The 17,781-nt window shown below is 51.3% G+C and overlaps 5 protein-coding genes across 5 annotated transcripts; 3 read left to right on the top strand and 2 right to left on the bottom strand.

Annotated features, from left to right (window-relative positions):
- Window positions 1-404: 404 nt before the first annotated feature.
- On the top strand, window positions 405-3,905 carry GT037_003221 (elongation factor 3; the record flags this gene model as incomplete). The annotated part of the gene is made up of 5 exons (XM_038928268.1): window positions 405-589; window positions 649-3,520; window positions 3,577-3,588; window positions 3,724-3,744; window positions 3,804-3,905. The coding sequence occupies 5 exons, from the start codon at window positions 405-407 to the stop codon at window positions 3,903-3,905; spliced, it is 3,192 nt and encodes a 1,063-aa protein (XP_038789546.1).
- Window positions 3,906-9,619: 5,714 nt separating this feature from the next.
- On the top strand, window positions 9,620-11,387 carry GT037_003220 (cytidine and deoxycytidylate deaminase zinc-binding region; the record flags this gene model as incomplete). Its single annotated transcript, XM_038928267.1, has 4 exons — window positions 9,620-9,739; window positions 9,787-10,138; window positions 10,190-10,261; window positions 10,318-11,387. The coding sequence occupies 4 exons, from the start codon at window positions 9,620-9,622 to the stop codon at window positions 11,385-11,387; spliced, it is 1,614 nt and encodes a 537-aa protein (XP_038789545.1).
- Window positions 11,388-11,462: 75 nt separating this feature from the next.
- GT037_003219 (uncharacterized protein) lies at window positions 11,463-12,150 on the bottom strand (the record flags this gene model as incomplete). Its single annotated transcript, XM_038928266.1, has 2 exons — window positions 11,463-11,725; window positions 11,796-12,150. The coding sequence occupies 2 exons, from the start codon at window positions 12,148-12,150 to the stop codon at window positions 11,463-11,465; spliced, it is 618 nt and encodes a 205-aa protein (XP_038789544.1).
- A 601-nt stretch (window positions 12,151-12,751) lies between these two features.
- Window positions 12,752-14,538, bottom strand: GT037_003218 (amino acid transporter; the record flags this gene model as incomplete). The annotated part of the gene is made up of 6 exons (XM_038928265.1): window positions 12,752-13,177; window positions 13,226-13,545; window positions 13,596-14,000; window positions 14,049-14,128; window positions 14,175-14,359; window positions 14,410-14,538. The coding sequence occupies 6 exons, from the start codon at window positions 14,536-14,538 to the stop codon at window positions 12,752-12,754; spliced, it is 1,545 nt and encodes a 514-aa protein (XP_038789543.1).
- A 1,091-nt stretch (window positions 14,539-15,629) lies between these two features.
- GT037_003217 (uncharacterized protein) lies at window positions 15,630-17,037 on the top strand (the record flags this gene model as incomplete). Its single annotated transcript, XM_038928264.1, has 6 exons — window positions 15,630-15,812; window positions 15,863-15,967; window positions 16,018-16,373; window positions 16,423-16,490; window positions 16,540-16,570; window positions 16,617-17,037. The coding sequence occupies 6 exons, from the start codon at window positions 15,630-15,632 to the stop codon at window positions 17,035-17,037; spliced, it is 1,164 nt and encodes a 387-aa protein (XP_038789542.1).
- Window positions 17,038-17,781: the final 744 nt, after the last annotated feature.

Here is a 17,781-nt window from a genome sequence, read left to right as displayed (position 1 = left end):
AATTGCGAGAAGGCGAGGTGTCCGGTTCCTCGCCGCACGGGCCAGTCCTGGAGTGCACGCTAATCTTATCGGCGCCCTGGCCTGGAGAAATTTCTCAAAGCGAGCGAGACAGCCCACCAAGGCATAAAAAGCCCCTCCATAACCTTTACTGCCACCTCTCCACACTCACTCTCCCTCTGGGCTGACCCAAAGTACTTTCCCTTCTTTGTGTCGTTGCGTCAGGTATTAGAAAGGTTGCGAGTCACGTTTCTCGCGCCTGTTGTTTGATACCCCCGGATAGATTCACTCTATCTTTTCACGCCAAAAGTTTTTTAGGCCCCGCCGCCTAAGTCCATATAAGGACCACCGCCCCTCCACCCACCTTCTTTCTACACACCTCTCCCCCTCCACACATCACCGACAAAATGGCGCCTGCTGCTTCGCACGATGCCAAGGACATCAAGTCCGAGAACTCCAAGTCGCTCAAGGCGCTTGAGGAGATGATGCAGAAGTTGACCGTGTCCAAGGCCCAGGACGAGATCAACGCCTCTGCTCAGGCCATCGCCACCTTCATCAACGGCGACATTGAGGAGGCTGACGCTCCCACCAAGTATGTTCCCCCCTTCTGCCTCTCGCTTGCCACGTTGCAGTCTCTAACAACTCGCCCAGGGCTGTCCAGGTGCTTAAGAAGCAACTTGCCAGCAAGAAGGATGCCGTCGCCCGTGAGCGCGCTCTCGATGCCATCCGTGCTATCGCCCAGCACTCGCACGTCTCCGCCTCTGTCGAGCCCTACCTCGTTTCTCTCCTGCCGGACGTGCTGGCCGCGGTCGGTGACAAGATGAGCGGCGTCAAGGTCGCTGCTCAGACCGCCGCCGAGTCCATCGTCAGCGCCGCCAACCCCAACGCCGTCAAGGCCATCATCCCCCACATCATCCACTCGCTGGAGAACGCACAAAAGTGGCCCGAGAAGATGACCGACCTCAAGTGCATCGAGGTCCTCACCAAGAGCGCCCCCGCACAGATGGCTTTCCGTGTCCCCGACCTGATTCCCGTCATCTCGGGTGCCATGTGGGACACCAAGCCTGAGGTCAAGAAGGCTGCCTACGCCACCATGGAGGTTCTTTGCTCCTTGATCTCCAACAAGGATATCGAGCGCTTCATTCCCGAGCTCATCAAGTGTATCGCTAAGCCTGAGAACGTCCCCGAGACCGTTCACTTGCTCGGTGCCACCACTTTCGTCACTGACGTCCACGAGCCCACCCTCGCCATCATGGTTCCCCTGCTTGAGCGTGGTCTCGTCGAGCGCGAGACTGCCATCAAGCGTAAGTCTGCCGTCATTATCGACAACATGTGCAAGCTTGTCGAGGACCCCCAGATTGTCGCCGCTTTCTTGCCCCGTCTCATGCCCGCGCTTGAGAAGAACTACGACAACTTGGCTGACCCCGAGGCTCGTGAGAAGACCCGCCAGGGTCTCGACACCCTCATCCGTGTTGGTCACGTCGAGAACGGCAAGGCTCCCGAGATCGAGAAGTCTGGTGACATCTCCACCATCGCCAACCACCTCAAGGCTGCCATCCCCTCCAGCATCAAGATCGACGACCGTTTCACCCCTGTCGTCAACTACGTTGGTGCCATTGGTGGTCAGCTGATCGACGAGAAGGACTACGAGCCTCTGAACTGGCAGGCTAACGCCGGTCCTTTCGTTGCCGTCCTTGTCGGCGACGAGAAGGCCAAGGAGGTCACTGAGGACACCCGCAAGCGATCTCTCCCCGGTGCCGCTGCTGAGCGCGCCGTTGAGCCCGATGAGGAGGAGGGCGAGGACCTCTGCAACTGCACATTCAACTTGGCCTACGGTGCTAAGATTCTGCTCAACCAGACCCATCTCCGTCTCAAGCGTGGTCAGCGTTACGGTCTCCTTGGACCCAACGGTTCCGGAAAGACCACCCTCATGCGCGCTATCAACAACGAGCAGGTCGAGGGTTTCCCCAAGCAAAACGAGGTCAAGACCGTGTACGTCGAGCACGACTTGGACTCTGCTGACACTGAGATGACCGTTATTGAGTGGACCATGAACAAGCTCAAGGCCGTCGGTGTCGAGACCCCCGAGTCTGAGGTCAAGTCTACCCTCAACGAGTTCGGTTTCACCGACGCCATGTACAACGGTACCATTGGTGCCCTTTCTGGTGGATGGAAGATGAAGCTTGCTCTCGCTCGTGCCGTCTTCGAGAAGCCCGACATTCTGTTGCTCGACGAGCCCACCAACCACTTGGACGTCAAGAACGTCAAGTGGCTCGAGGACTACCTCACCAGCTCTCCTTGCACATCCATTGTCATCTCCCACGACAGCAAGTTCTTGAACAACGTCATTCAGCACGTCATCCACTACGAGCGCTTCAAGCTTAAGCGCTACCGTGGTAACCTTGACGACTTCGTCAAGCGTGTGCCTGCTGCCAAGTCTTACCACGAGTTGGCTGCCTCCGACATGGAGTTCAAGTTCCCCGAGCCCGGTTTCCTTGAGGGTGTCAAGACCAAGGCCAAGGCCATTCTCCGTGCCACCAACATGAGCTTCCAGTACGAGGGTACCTCCAAGCCCCAGATTGAGGACATTACCTTCCAATGTTCGCTCGGATCCCGTATTGCCGTCATCGGTCCCAACGGTGCCGGAAAGTCCACCCTTGTCAACGTCTTGACTGGTGAGCTTGTCCCCACCAAGGGTGAGATCTACCACCACGAGAACATCCGTATCGCCTACATTAAGCAGCACGCTTTCGCCCACATCGACCACCACCTCGACAAGACTCCTTCCGAGTACATCCAATGGCGTTTCCAGACTGGTGAGGACCGTGAGACCATGGACCGTGCCAACAAGATCGTCACCGAGGAGGACGAGAAGGCCATGGACAAGATCTACAAGATCGAGGGTACCGAGCGTCGCGTCATCGGCATCAACTCCCGCAGGAAGTTCAAGAACTCTTACGAGTACGAGTGTTCGTTCGCTCTCGGAGAGAACGTCGGCATGAAGAACGAGCGCTGGACACCCATGATGTCTGCTGACAACGCCTGGATTCCCCGTTCCGAGATCATGGCTTCCCACGCCAAGATGGTCGCCGAGGTTGACCAGAAGGAGGCTCTTGCCAGCGGTCAGTTCCGTCCTCTGGTCCGTAAGGAGATTGAGGCTCACTGCGCCAACTTTGGTCTTGACGCTGAGCTTGTCTCTCACTCCCGTATGCGCGGTCTCTCTGGTGGTCAGCGTGTCAAGGTCGTCCTGTCTGCTTGCTCATGGCAGCGTCCTCACTTGATCGTTCTTGACGAGCCCACTAACTACCTGGACCGTGACTCCCTTGGTGCCCTTTCCAAGGCCATTAAGACCTTCGAGGGTGGTGTTATCATCATTACTCACTCTGCTGAGTTCACTGCCAACCTCACTGAGGAAGTCTGGGCCGTCATGGACGGTCGCATGACACCTTCCGGTCACAACTGGGTGCAAGGTCAGGGTGCCGGTCCCCGTCTTGCCAAGGACGATGGTGAAGAAGAGGAGAAGGTAAGTCATCCACCCACTCAATATACTGTCTAATATATGCTAATTTAACGTTTCAGTTCGATGCAATGGTCCGTGCACTTTCCTACCTATTCCCTCCCCGTCCTCCCGGCTTTCCGCCCCCCGGCGATCCGCACCCCCCTCCCCCCCCCCCTCTCTCCCTCCCCTCTTATCCTACTTGAACTTATGCTAACTTTCATAAACAGGGTAACAAAATAGCCAGGCAAGTTTTTTTCCGTCTCCAGAGTCATGATACAAGTTCAACTAACTTTTTAACAGTCAAAAGAAGAAGGCCAAGCTCACTTCCTCTGAGATGCGCAAGAAGAAGAAGGACCGCATGGCCCGCCGCAAGCGTGGCGAGGAGGTCTTCTCCGATGAGGACGACTAAACGTATCGCCGCCCTTTTCGAAAAGTTTCCTTCCGGTTTTGGTTTATGGCAAGAGAGTTCATGGGTTGCATGACAGGCTTATTCGATATGAGCCTACGAGTAATGTGTTCATGGTCGGCGTCACGGTACAAAACTTGCATGGTTTCCCTTCATCTGATTCCATCTCGTACAAGATAGAGAATAGATTCCCCCAACACTTCAGAACATTTGCCTCTTATGCCTTGTGACTTTGTATATCAACATCCATCTTACTACTTCAACTCTTGTACTGTCCAGCCCAATCTTATGCCCCATATCACTTACACGTCCTTTATTCCCAAACTCAATTTTCATCGTTGCACAGTACTCTTAATATGTCGAAGCCGATTGTATACTTGCGCCTACGCCGCATTCGCGTCAGAACTACCAAGGATAAAACAGTGGTTACAATACGGTTCATTGCAAGATTTAACAAAGAGCGCAGTAATGATAGAACATACGGCTGCTGTTATCTGACTCTAACCCACGAAACTTGCAAGTAGCGCGACATCATACTCGACGACTCGTACCAGGCGATCGCGGTGGAGTTTCCGTTGTCGTCAGACCTTGCGACGCCCTTCATCAACTGTGACCTTTTCAACGCACGAGCTTAAGTTTCTTTGGACTGAGGTGGACAGCACCCGTGTTGCCCGCCTTTGCCGTCGAAATCCACCACGCTGATGCTTTGTATCGTCGCACGTCACGCCATCCTTCGCAAGTTCCGACCGATTGAAACCTTACATACCTGTCGCGGACGAAGCAGCGTGTAATGCATGTGTCCTTGGATTGCACAAATCTCACACTCGCAGCTGGCGCAGGAGAACACATTTGAAGAGGATATGGGGGAGTCGCGCCTGATCTGAACAAGCTTGCAGATCTGACCCCGAACATTCCGCCAAGTAGAGATCCAAGCCAAACATCGAAGTCCAGGTTCCAGCAGGATGTCAGGATGTCTAGTGGAAAGACAGGTACAGACAGCTACCCCCAATCCGGTAAAATCAGGATGTCCTGATGATGTTCTAGCTTCCTAGCCACCCCTAGGTCTGCTTAAGATTCCGCCTATACCAAACCCTCTACCCCCTCTTTCTTCCCTGGCTACACTCTACAACATTCTTGGCCGCCAATATAATTCTTGGGGAAGCTGGGTAGATCAAATCGGAATGGCTAGTGGCCTTCAAAACCTTTGACAGTCAAGGAAAGAGACCGCTTGATAGTATACTAGGTATTCGTATGTCAGCAAGGCCTGGGTGTTGGTCTATCAAACATTACAGATCGAATAGTGCACCCTAAAGGTTTTCACGTGACAATTTCTTCTCACGTAACATCAGCACTAGAGATGTAGTCGTCAAACCTGTTTTCATCGTCACGGCCATCAGAACAATCAGCAAAGTATGCATCTAGCCCATCAACGCCAACCTCAGCATCACCTTCAGCACGACTAAGGTTGAATGGCGTTGGTAGGAGTCAATCACACATGTGACAGAATGGTAGCTGATGCTCGTTCATAATCGTCCGTCTCACCCCCCTACTACCGGTACCGAGACTATTCGATAGACCTCCCGGATAGTAGCTCCGAGCGACCACCCCCCCGGCCGGGTTTGCTTAATACAATCAACACCTACCTCGGGAGCCTACCGAAGGCTAACTTCGACATTGCGTCGCACAACTACCCAGCAACGTGCATACCCAGCGTATACAGACCTAATACACAAGATTACCCACGAACCATCTTGTGACAACACAGTTCACAAGCTTGAAGCTGGTACCTGTCATGCATGCCGGCAGCAACTTCATTGCTTTGGAGTATGTTCTGGAAGACGATACGGCACCTGGATAGATACAAATGACCGCAAAGAGAGAACATGTGTCAGCTTGTACTCCCCAGGCATATACTACTGTGACCATCGCTAGATTCTTATTTCAGCTGTCGTGACAGCACTAGAGGCTTGATATGTGCTCGAAGTGCCCCTTCCAGATAAAGAGAGTGTCATCTTACTCCAGCCGCTTGTAGAGCGAGGCACCGACCTTCGATCGTATCTGCCATAACATCTTCCATGGGCAAATTCTCTCTATCAACTGTACGAAGCGAAGCTGCTGGAGACGCCTCGCATGGTCGGTCAGAGCTAAAGTGAAAAACCGACACACTCGCAAGACCCATCTAAGTAGACCGATCAGCCATGAGATTTGCGTGCAGAGACCCACCATGAGTGCGTATGGCAACCTCGAGGTTGGAGGCACGGTGGAGGAGAGGAGAGGAATGGAGAGGTGAGCGTGGCCGGAAGTTGCGACGTCTGCATGTGTCCGATCTTACAGATCATGGTGATACACTCAGGATCGTTGTCCGATCTTGCGGATCATAGTAATACACTCAGGCTCGTCGTCCGATCTTGCGGATCATGGTGATACACCCAGGCTCGTCGTCCGATCTTGCGGATCATGGTGATACACCCAGGATTGTTGTCCAATCTTGCAGATTATAGTAATACACTTAGGATTATTATCCGATCTTGCAGATTATAGTAATACACTTAGGATTATTATCCGATCTTGCAGATCATAGTAATACACTCAGGCTCGTTGTCCGATCTTGCAGATCATGGTGATACACTCAGGCTCGTTGTCCGATCTTGCAGATCATGGTGATACACTCAGGATCGTCGTCCGAAAGCGGTACTGTACGTGGCGAAGCCGGAGAAAGACTCTGACCCTCGGAGAAGCGACCGTCGAACATGGTGGCAAAGACTGGCGAAGCAAGGCTGAGAACCACGGATGAGACAAGAGTAATCTCGTGTTTTTCGGCTAGGTTATAGACGCCAATATGATCTTGGGCGTCACAGAGTGGATAAGAGGAGTAATCTCGTATTTGTCGGCTAGGATATAGACGCCGATGGGAACCTCGACGCCAATGGGAACCGTGATATTCTGCTCGACTATAGCTTCGATATTCGACCAGTCTAGGCATGACGGCGAAAGCGGGAAACGTGGGTGGTCTCCATCGCAGTCTTGAGGGAAACGTAGGCTTTTGCGTTGAAGAGGTCGCAGTTGACGAAGGGCGTCGCAGTGTCTGGCGATGATGAAAACAGAAGAGTGTTTGCGCTACAGTCCCACCTCCTTGCTCGGCTCAGAATCCAAGGTAGGTTTTGACGCTAGCAGAGATAGCGTGCCGAGGTCGTTGAAAGACCGCAAACCCCGAGTCTCCCCAGGCCCTCTGATCTCATCACCGCATGTAATATTACTAACTCCATACAAGATAAGAGATACATTCTTTCAGCACTTGATAACACCTGCTTTTCATGTCTTATAATCTCGCATATTAGAACTTATCTTATTACTTTGACTCTCGTACTGTCCTAGACTAAGCAATCTTTATAGACTCCCTTAATACCTGTCCTAATATTGATTTATGGGTTGACAGAAACTAAGCTGACGCCTGTCAGGCTCTACGTTTAGACAAGATCTCTGACTTGCACTATATCTCTAGGTATACATTTCGCAGCAAAGAATCGTTCGCAACTTTCGACTATCCCTCTCCGATGAAGAGTTAAGCCCTTATCATGACCTTCCGCTTGGGCCTGAGTTTAGGGTTGACCGCACATTCGCACTGTATTCTTTTCTACCTATGTCCAAGAAACTCTACACCCGTGCTCCCGGCAGCAACAAGGCGCCCATCGTCTCTCGTTAGGGAGTCTATCTGAGGATGGGTAGAGGATAGAGTTGTCGAGATTATAAACACTACGCACAAGAAGCCCGTTTCTTCTAGTTTGTACCCTAACTATACCACACCCTGAAGGTATACGTAGCATTCCATGTTGAATATCTCTTGTGAAAATACTGGCGTATACTTTAAGATCGAGCTTAGTAAGTAGGATAAGGCTGAGTAAAAACAAGCGTATCTACACGCCCACACCCTTCGGCGCTGGCGTTGGTTTGTTGTAAGCCGTAGATTGCTATAAGAAATGCATAAGATGTCCGAATCTGTGACTGGGTGCCGAGAGCATAGCACCAAACCAGTTCTTCATGCTCCTGAAGCTTTTTGGGCATGAATAGCCAGCACCGATGTATATCTAGAGTCTCTGCCAAGGCGGATTTCAGAGCACTTCTGCAACAAAGCTGCGATCATGGTGAAAGTTGCGGGCCGTCTCTGGAAGCTGAAGATTGACTATGTGTGTCAAGGAGTCCAGCCTTGTGGTTCGCAAAGCGCGAAAGCCCTAGGAGCTGACGGTCTCTAACCTTTTGTGAGCTATCCCGCATGTCTGAATCGGAATAGGATAGCAGCAATCCTCGATGTGGCTAGGGCGTAGCGGTTGTTCCAGTTAACGGCACCGTCTGCTATTCAACGCGTCGAGCGCATTGCCCCGCACTGTTGTCTTTGTCTTGCATCGTTGCTTTATCCGGGTATCACCTAAACCAAGACACATGTGCGCGTCGCACTTGAGCGGTGTGAATGATGCTTTGAGGACTGTTCGTTGGCTGATGTTGATACGTGACAGTTGGTGGACGCATGCAGGAGGCTGGTGATGAGCCGAATAGAGTGACGATGGTGCAGTTCCCTCGAACGCTATTGTACACATGTGAAGCTATCTTGGAGAAACGTACCAAACTTGAGAGCTGGCGCAAAACTTTCGGTTCGATGCAAGACGATCAGCACAATTGCATTGAGTGTCGCGAGCGGTTCCAATACCTATGAAGATTCGGCGCAAGCACAGCACGGACAGTGGGAGGTCATCTGCTCCGGGGTCTCTAACCTATCAAGGTTTTGACAGCTGGAGATCCATAAACTCATGCATGTGGCGATCAGCCCACAATTAGCGGCTGTCAGTTAAGTTTTGCGCAAACTTCGATGAAACTGCACGGCAATGTGCCGAGCTGCATGCATGTGAACTGGGGACGCAGCATTTCCCCGGATTCGCCTTGGCGATGATGTAAGCACATGAAACCCTCCTCCTTTCCCCAACCCCTCGTGTTTCAACCTTCCCGCACAAAGTTCACCTCCCTTGCGCGTCCTGAAGTAAAGCCACTGCGCCGCCATTGCAACATTATCAATTCGATTTACTTACCCGTCTTCGCAATGTTGATAGACGTGTCGCGTCGCACTCGATCTGCTATGCCCCTAACCAGCCGTACGCCTTTCGTCGCGTGAAGATACTGTGCATGGCAAACTCCGTCCACAGCTTCATGTAGCGCAAACCTTCTTTGTCTCCGGAACGCCATCAGTCATAACACTAACCAGTAAAGCCATGCGGATATCGCGTGGCAAAGATGCGGACAGCCGAGAAGCGCCGTTAGACTGGCCACGCAAGCTTTGTCCCTGCAGCAGAGAACCAGGTGGCTGTGGTTAATGCGCAATGGTCTCAACGACTGCCGACGGCGTTGGTTCGCATGACAATGTGCCGTGGTTAATCCTGAGTCAAGCCGTTTCGACGGCGCAAGACTACTCGAAGTACAACATCTCGGTCGCGCTATGGTAGAATGGCCATCCTACATGATTGGCTCCAATATCGGAGCACTACACTGAGCCCAAACACGCTTCCCAAGCCATCTCCGATAGGAGATTTGAAGACATAGTTTGACAGCACTGGAATGCGCCGCATCTCCTAGACCAATTCGCCATCTGTCTTGATGAAAACTCGCTGGTGCTGCTAACCAGACTTCATGTTTTGTCTGCTTTACCATCTCGTGCGGCCACCATTCGCAACATGCATCTTTATGCGCTGATTTCAGTCATCTGTTTGGTTCTGACCTTCAGCCATGTACATGCGTTGGGCACTCACATGGATACAAGGGAATTGGGCATTGCCGATATCCCCGCATGCGGAGTACGTGGTTGACTACGTTGTCTGGTATTATTGCTAACGATATGTAGCTTCTCTGCATGATATCCACCGTTCCCACAAGCGGCTGTGCCCTAGATGATACCGCATGTATCTGCAGCAATACCGAGATTGCAGCAAAAGTTTCGACATGCATGCTTGCGAACTGCACCATGCAGGACAGTTTGGAGACTGCTAGGGTCCAGGCTGATCTTTGCAATCTCTCCAAAGAGTCGCAGCGGTTCGACATCTTCATGTGGACTGGCATCATATATTCCATAGCTGTCGTCTTTGTATGCCTTCGAATTGCAGGAAAGCTGGTAAATAAAAGGCTGGCGCTCGACGACTATATTGTTGTCTGTGCCATCGTATTTTGCGCACTGCCTGTAGGATGTGCCCTCGCCAGTAAGTTGACACAACCGCCACCTAGCATAGACCACAGCTAACACAATACAGTGACCGAACGAGGCTTTGGTGAGCATTTGTGGAATCTCGAAGATGGAGCGTTGCTACCTATTCTCCGGTTCTGTACGTTCCATAATGCCTGCTATCTTCGGAAGCATCAGTATGCTAATAGAAGCCAGTCTTTATATGCTGGTCGACCTATGTGATCGTTCTTGGCCTCATCAAGGTTTCCCTCGTCCTCTTCTACCTCGAAATCTTCCATACGACAAGTTTTCGAATCACGGCTTATGTTGTTTTGACCGCAATCATCATCAACTCGATTATAATCTTTTTCTTGACGGTCTTCATATGCGACCCGGTCGAGTCCTTCTGGAATCGAGATATAAAAGGAAAGTGCTTGGACCTCCAGGCCATCGCATACGCAAACTCCGCAAGTGCCATTGCGCAAGACATTATTCTACTGGTCCTACCATTGTTCTTCATCCGAAAGCTGCAGATGAAACGTTATCGCAAGGCTGCGGTAAGCTTCATGTTTGCCATTGGCACTTTCGGGTGCATCGCAACTATCATTCGTCTTCACACCTTGACGAAGTTCAAGATCTCTATGGATCCCACTTGGGATTACGTTCCTGTCACCATCTGGACGGAGCTCGAGCTTGCGGCAGGCTTCGTTTGCGTATCGCTACCATCCATCCGGGTATTAGTGGTTAAACTGTTGCCTGGAAGCGTCAAAGAATTTCTTTCCTATGTCACCCATCCTTCGAAGCAATCGAAGCAGAGCAACTCGGATCCAAAGCAGGGACTTCCGGTAGCACGACCGTCCCAGAAGGAATGGCGCAAACCTTCGGGCTGGAGTTGGATCTCGCTGGGTGCCGACCAGAGTGAGCCTCAGCTCGGGCCCAGGAAGAGTATCATGAGCGGTCGCTGGCCTTGGGTTGCAACATCACCCCTCACTTCACACTTCTCACACGCGCGAACTGGCTCCCGCCGTCTGAACTCTGCGATGAGTAATTACAGTGATGCGGGTGTTGTACTCTCCCGACCTCCATATGGTCAACAAAAGAATGCCGTAGAACTACGCGAAGTTCCGGACGCTATGGCCAGGTCTCACGATAGACAAAGCGTCTTAGGGGATGAAGTCACAGCATTACCAACGATCGGATGCCTACCCGAGCGATCATACTCACACGAGCGCGCGAACAGCTCCAAGGGAATGGCTAGAATGTGGACTCGCGACAATTATGGATGAGTAAGAGACACGATGTTTCTGATACATGAAAAAGGTCCTGCCACTTTCAAGGCATAACTTCTCAAGCTGGTCATTCTAAAACATGATGACCGTGCCCGATGCGGCATCGGCTGTCTTCTGCTGGTCTGACCGGATCCACGCCATGCCTAGCGCTAACAAGAGATCCATACCCGGCGCTACTTGAACCTCCCATTCGGCATGCCGATGTGCCCACTTAGCATGTCGAGAGACAGTCATAACTGGATTACCATTGGCGACGAGACCCTTCTCTTCACCGGCGACGTCTTTCTCGAACCCGATATTCTGGTTTTCGAGGTACTTGTCATGGACTGTGAGGTCTAATAAGAACACACGTTAGTCGGGAGAAAGGACTCAGGAGGAGCAAAGATGATCGAGGAAACGGCATACCCCATTTAGGCACTCTCCATGAGATCTTCAGATGGACATCCCATATCGCCTTCGCATCCGCACTCCGCAATGCCCTATACTCAGTCTTGAGCTTTATGTTGTGCCTCTCAACATTGATCCGCATCGCCTCTTGTCCTTCCATCGTCTTGAATAGGATGACATCCGATTCTTCTTCTTTGATTTGAAGAAATGGAGCTCCAGCTTTGCCGTCGGGTGTGAGATAGCTGACCAAACTTTGACACTTGCCTCTAGGGGTGTCTTCGTTCTTCATGAGAAAGGTCTCTTGGTGCTGAGCCGTCCAACCAGGGACTATAAAGAGGCCGGGTAACGGCACAGGAGGAAGGATCGGAGCCATTGTAGGCCAAAATCGATATAGCAATACAGGCGTACGAAGATTGGGCAAATGGTAATGGGTCTGGTAAAGCACTGAATATGAAATATCAGGGTCTGTTCTATACACACTGTGCTCACACTCCTTCTGCCCACTCTCCTTATACATTGAAGCCGTCAGCATCTGACGTCGTCCCGTCAGCCCTGTGTAACGCGAGTAAACAACCTTCGCAAAGGCGAAGATCGCTGTACAGAAGGCCAATCATGCGGGTTTCGGGTATTTCACATAACAGACAGGCAAACCGCCAAGACGTCCTTCATTGCTGCTTCTTTGTATCCACTCCTCCGATCACGTTACAGTGCGGCCGTATGCAGGTGTGTGGCGGGGCATGCTAGCCAGTTGGTGTGACGAAGGGTGTGTGGAGCTGAGGATCCCGCCCTGCGCCGGACGGCTACTCGTGGGGCACTCTAACCAATAGGAGAAAAGCTAACGCCGTATAAGAGACACCCCTTGCTCTTCATTTCTTCTATCTACACGACACTCAGTTGTCGATTGATCTTACTCCGAAATCTGCATCATACCGAACAACATATCCAGTATAACCAGATTTGATGCAACTCTATTCCTACTCATACCGGATGACGGGCATCTTAAACGTCCTATGCCCACTAATGAACCAATGTGCGAGGGCCCCGAGCACTACAGCACCGAATATGGGCCCTGCATAGTTCATGTTATCTCCTGTGACCGGCAAAACCTGTGGAAACGGCATCCAAAGGACGACGAAAACTAGGTAACATAGCGCAAACATATTGACAGGTACACCGATAACACCCATCTTAAATGGTCCGTATGGCGGAGATGGCCCTCGAATCTTACGCAGCAGCATGAACAGGATCGGAAAGAAGTAAGATATATGCAGGGCGAATGCTTGGAGGGAGATGAGCGCGTTGAAGGCGGTTGCGCTGGCGATATAGATCAGGGACAGACAGGTTACGATAGTTCCGACGAGGAGAAGAGCATTTACCGGAAGTTTGAGCGTAGGATGGACCTAATATTGTCAGTCAGCGCAACACGCGAAGCCGAGCAGGCTACATACGTATGAGAAGAAGTTGGAAAAAGGCAGGCCATTATCGCGGGCAAACACCCATACTAGTCTCGAGACTGAAGCAAAGATATTGAAGAGCGCGAAGAAGAAAATTACCGCTATGAGCGCGGTGAGAACATTGGCTGCCACTGACGAGCCAGTGATGTTGTAGATGACCCATAGCAGTGGAAGTGGCGTAGCGACGACATCATCGAGTGGACCCATGTAGAACAGGAGGATCGTAGCAAAGATGACCAGCATGACTGAGTTCGCGACACATGTAATGATGATACTGCGCGGCACGCGCGTGCGCACTTTCTTCACTTCGTCGCCTACACACCTAGTCAGCCAAGTAGCGATATGTCAGGATACATAGACGTACACATGTGCAGAACACTGTCGGCTCCAGTGACGGAAAATGTCATACTCAGAAGGCCGAGACCCCAAGACACACCCTTATTGTTCCAACCAGACTCTTGCCATGTCAGTGTCTTGAAGACAAATTCAGGGTCGCTGCGCGGTCCAAATACAACAAAGACGACAATTACCACAACGAAGAGGCATATGTGGAGTATGCCACCCGTGATTTCAAATGCGTCAAGAAGTTTTCGAAACCAAAGATTGAATGTGAAGGGAATAATCATGATCGCAATCATGATAAGACTGGTATGCCATCTCTCAGGAATATAATTCTCGTTGTTAAATATCGCCAACGAGGTGATCATATTCGCAAGAATGGAAGGCGGTCCGGCACAAGCGAAACACCAGGCGCCGACAGTGATCCATCCTATTGTAGTGTGAGTTCTGGAAGGTGTGGTTGGGTATGTCGACCTACCTTGTAATAATCCCCAAAAGCGAGGGGCAGCAGGAGCGAGATTTGCTGACCAGCGGTACTGAGCACCGACGGTTGGATCTCTGTTGAGAAATTAAATGGAGTCTGGATCTGTTGGTAGAGACATACATCGAAGCTAGCTCTGCCAGCGAGAAACCGACAGCACAAGCGCCGATACCAGCCAAGATACTGCCGTAAAAGATAGAGGCTGGGCCACCGTTGGTCAGGGCGAATTGAAAGGTCACTGCAAATGACTCCCATGAAGCGAGAATGATAACGGCGAAATTAATCACAGCAGAAAGATTTATGTACCTCTATTTTCGTCAATGACGCTCCTTGGCCAAGCAGATCATATGATACTTACTTCGAGCTGGTTTGCCGTCCGTCCTCCTACAGGCGCATTTGGGGGAGTTACTCCAAGTTTCTCACTCTGATCGGATCCTCGCTCTGCGACATCGAGGTCAGCATCCGGCTTGTAGGTGCTGAGCTCCATGCTGGCACACAAAGGGCCCAAATCGGTGGTCAGTGGTCAGTGTGCAACGTGCGGAACTGCGGAGAAAAGAGAAGACGTTGCAAAGTGTCCACCAGGGACGCTGAGCTACGTTACACAACAGGTCATAATGATTGGTAACCCATCCACTGGGTTGTCTAGCCAGAGCAGCTATGAATGGGCCTGATAATATATGCAGGGTATGTTATCAAGCTCAATTAATGACCCGTTCCTGTTATGGGTCAGTCTTCCGGCATCGCTACACTCAAAAGGCTAAATCCGACGCGGCACGCGTCTCATAAGGGCATGTTCGTGTCGTTCGTCGCATGGGCGCGGGATTTATATTTGCTCCAGCAAATAGGCTCGCGTGGGCCCGGGGCCGCCCGCATGGTGTCCGGAGCGAATAACGGCAATTTGGCTCCTTTTGCACGTAACGTGCTGCGGGGTCCGTACGCGATACCACCGACTCGGGCTGATCTACAAGTAATCGAGATAGGGTTGAGCGAACTGTTCCGCTTCACTAATTGCCATCAAGCTTACCTAGGCGAAGGACCCACGCCATCTGGGACAAGATCTCGTCTTCCAACAGTGAGGCTATAATCTCTCAACGAGAAGGGATACACTGCTTTGGGACACGCCTCGCGCAGATTGTGATGTTGGAGTCGTCAGCAGGCGCTTTAGCGAGGTACGGCCTGGGTATGCGCAACGGATAGACATGAGGATTGCAGAAAACGGGTTAGCCGCTATGCATATGCACAGACAGTAAGCATGCGGCGGATTCAAAGAACATGGAAACACACCAATGATATTCCTCCTTCAAACGGCTCGTGTTGGAAGCCCAACCATGGGTTATACTTTTGGGTTAATAGTCTCAAATACGTACCCAAAATCTGTCCGAGTGCGTGGCTGAGAGTCGGTGCGATGAAAGTGAGACGGAGCCGTGCGGGATGTATACTACAACGGTCAGCATAGGCTGCGCATTCCTCGGATCCGATTTCCACGTATACTTCAACGATTAGCATAATCTATACTGTTTCCCCGTAGTCGGTTCCCACACGGCTCCATGTTCGTTACTATTTTGTCAGTTTTACACGATGGTACCCACAGGTTCGGATGAAGGTCGTGGCATCGCTACAACGACAAGGGGTGGCTTCATCCTCGTCTCCACCTATGCATGGGCGATCGTAACAGCAGGCGTGCTGGTCGCGCGGTTCTGGCAGAGTCGTAGCCAAAAGGTCGAAGCCGGTCTTGACGACGTAGCAATCATTGCGGCGACTGTAGGACAGTCCAATTCTCCAGAGAACGAACAATACTGACCTCGCCATAGATTGTGTATCTAGGCGCGACTGTTGGTTGGCAATACACCATTCGCGGTGGCTTAGGAAAGGACGTGAAAGATCTCAGTGACGAGAACATCTCTTTGTTCTTCAAGGTTGACCGCTCCGTCGCCAATTGCTCTTCAATACTAATCAGCGATTATAGGCATCCTACATTGCCGGGATACTCGTAATCTTTGCGATGGTATTCGCAAAGCTGTCGTCTGCTTTGCTCATCGAACGCGTCGTCCCACAAACCCGAAGAGCCAAGATTATACTATTCGGCATGATTACGATCTTTGCGATATTCTCGATTTTTGCCATCTCTTTTCAATGCGGAATCCCGAGTTGGACTGCACATTCGCTACGATGTAGTAATGGTGGCCTTTCGATCGCAGTCATAGGACTCAACATGACTACAGACCTTTTCCTGGCTTTTTGGATGATTCCGGTCCTCTGGAAGTTGTCGTTGGACAAAGAGAAAAGCTTCGCAGCGGCGATGCTCTTCGGTGTTCGAGCAATGTACGTCCGATCAGCTGCTCTCCAATACGTCGCGGTTTTGACTCTGCAGTGTAGCATTCGTTGCTGGAGGTGAAATATGGGCCACTTTGAGGTTAGCTTCTAGTCAAAATCCCACGCGTAAGTAATCTTGACAGGCACCGAGCGCTGGGAATCTGACGAGACGCAGGCGATGCAGTCGAGCTTATCGTCCTGACTCAGTAAGTTTAATCCATGCGACTGTTTCCAAAGCTTACGGGTACCCAGATCTGTGTCCAGTCTCTCCCTAATACTCGCAAGCGTTCCACGAATCAAGCGCATCATTGGCGTTGGTGGCAGCGGTCTGGTATATCCGGAGATCCAAGGCACTGAACTCTCGGTCTCTCGCAAATCTTCAACCTGGCAAGATTCGCGTAGTACGAATCCGAAACTGGTGCCTTCTGACCTGGGAGACTTTACAGTGACCGTGTCATCGAAAGGGACAGAGAAAAGAAGGAAAACACCGTGCAGGCATTTGCATCCCGATTGGCAGTCGCTCACAATGGGGGCAACTACCGACGAACATGCCAGCACGTCGAGCCTATTTGTTCCGGATGAGCAAGAAGGTGTGATGATGCGGCAGGATGTTATTGTGTCTGTGGAGGATAGAAAGGCTCGGAACTCAGTGTTCAAACGCGACAGTCGATGACGTAGTGCTGTAGAACGAAGGGGGCAGCGACACGCACAAGAGCCTTTGACTCAGAATGCAATGAGGGAAATGATAACGCGTCGAAGAAAGTGACCATGAGTGAAAAGGGGTTGACGCAGAGTGCCTTTTCGGGCGCCGTCGCGTCGGTGGTGCTCTCTAGAAGGTTTCGAGGTCGCGTTCGGTTCGCGTGTTCGAAGGCCATTTCCCCACAGCTAGCCTACTCAGTAGCGCCAGTTCTTGCTAGTTTCCAATTCCATACACCATCGCCTAAACCTATCGGTCTTCTGGATATATGCCTTTGCAGTTCTTCCGGGACTCTGCTCGCTAACACTTTTCGCTTTTGTACAGTGACTTTCAGGTCGACATGCTCACCATTCCCACTTCGGCTAAGTCCAATCACCTCAATCCGTGACTTAATGGCGGTGTTACCGGATCAAGCGTTCGTCCTGTAAACCTATCAAGATTGCACTTTTCTCCCGCAAAACCCTGTGCTCAAATATAGGTACAGGAAGTGTAACACGGGCAGTCCACATAATCTGCACAAACCTTCAAACCCGATAGCGTTCAGTAAAGAATGACTCTGGTCAGGATTTTCAAACATCTATTTACGCCAATACCGACTATAAGAAGCACCCATTTGCCTTTCACTTGTCCTTATTCCACATCAGACATCTCGATAAACGGCGTCGACGATCTCACAACCTCCTGCTTTCTTCTCGCAGCGTGGATGACCACACACATGGC

This window comes from Alternaria burnsii (genome assembly GCF_013036055.1).
Source record: "Alternaria burnsii strain CBS107.38 chromosome Unknown 746, whole genome shotgun sequence".
NCBI classification, from domain to species: Eukaryota; Fungi; Ascomycota; class Dothideomycetes; order Pleosporales; family Pleosporaceae; genus Alternaria; species Alternaria burnsii.
Note: the sequence above shows the minus strand (reverse complement) of the source record. Positions and strands in the feature narration are given on the sequence as shown.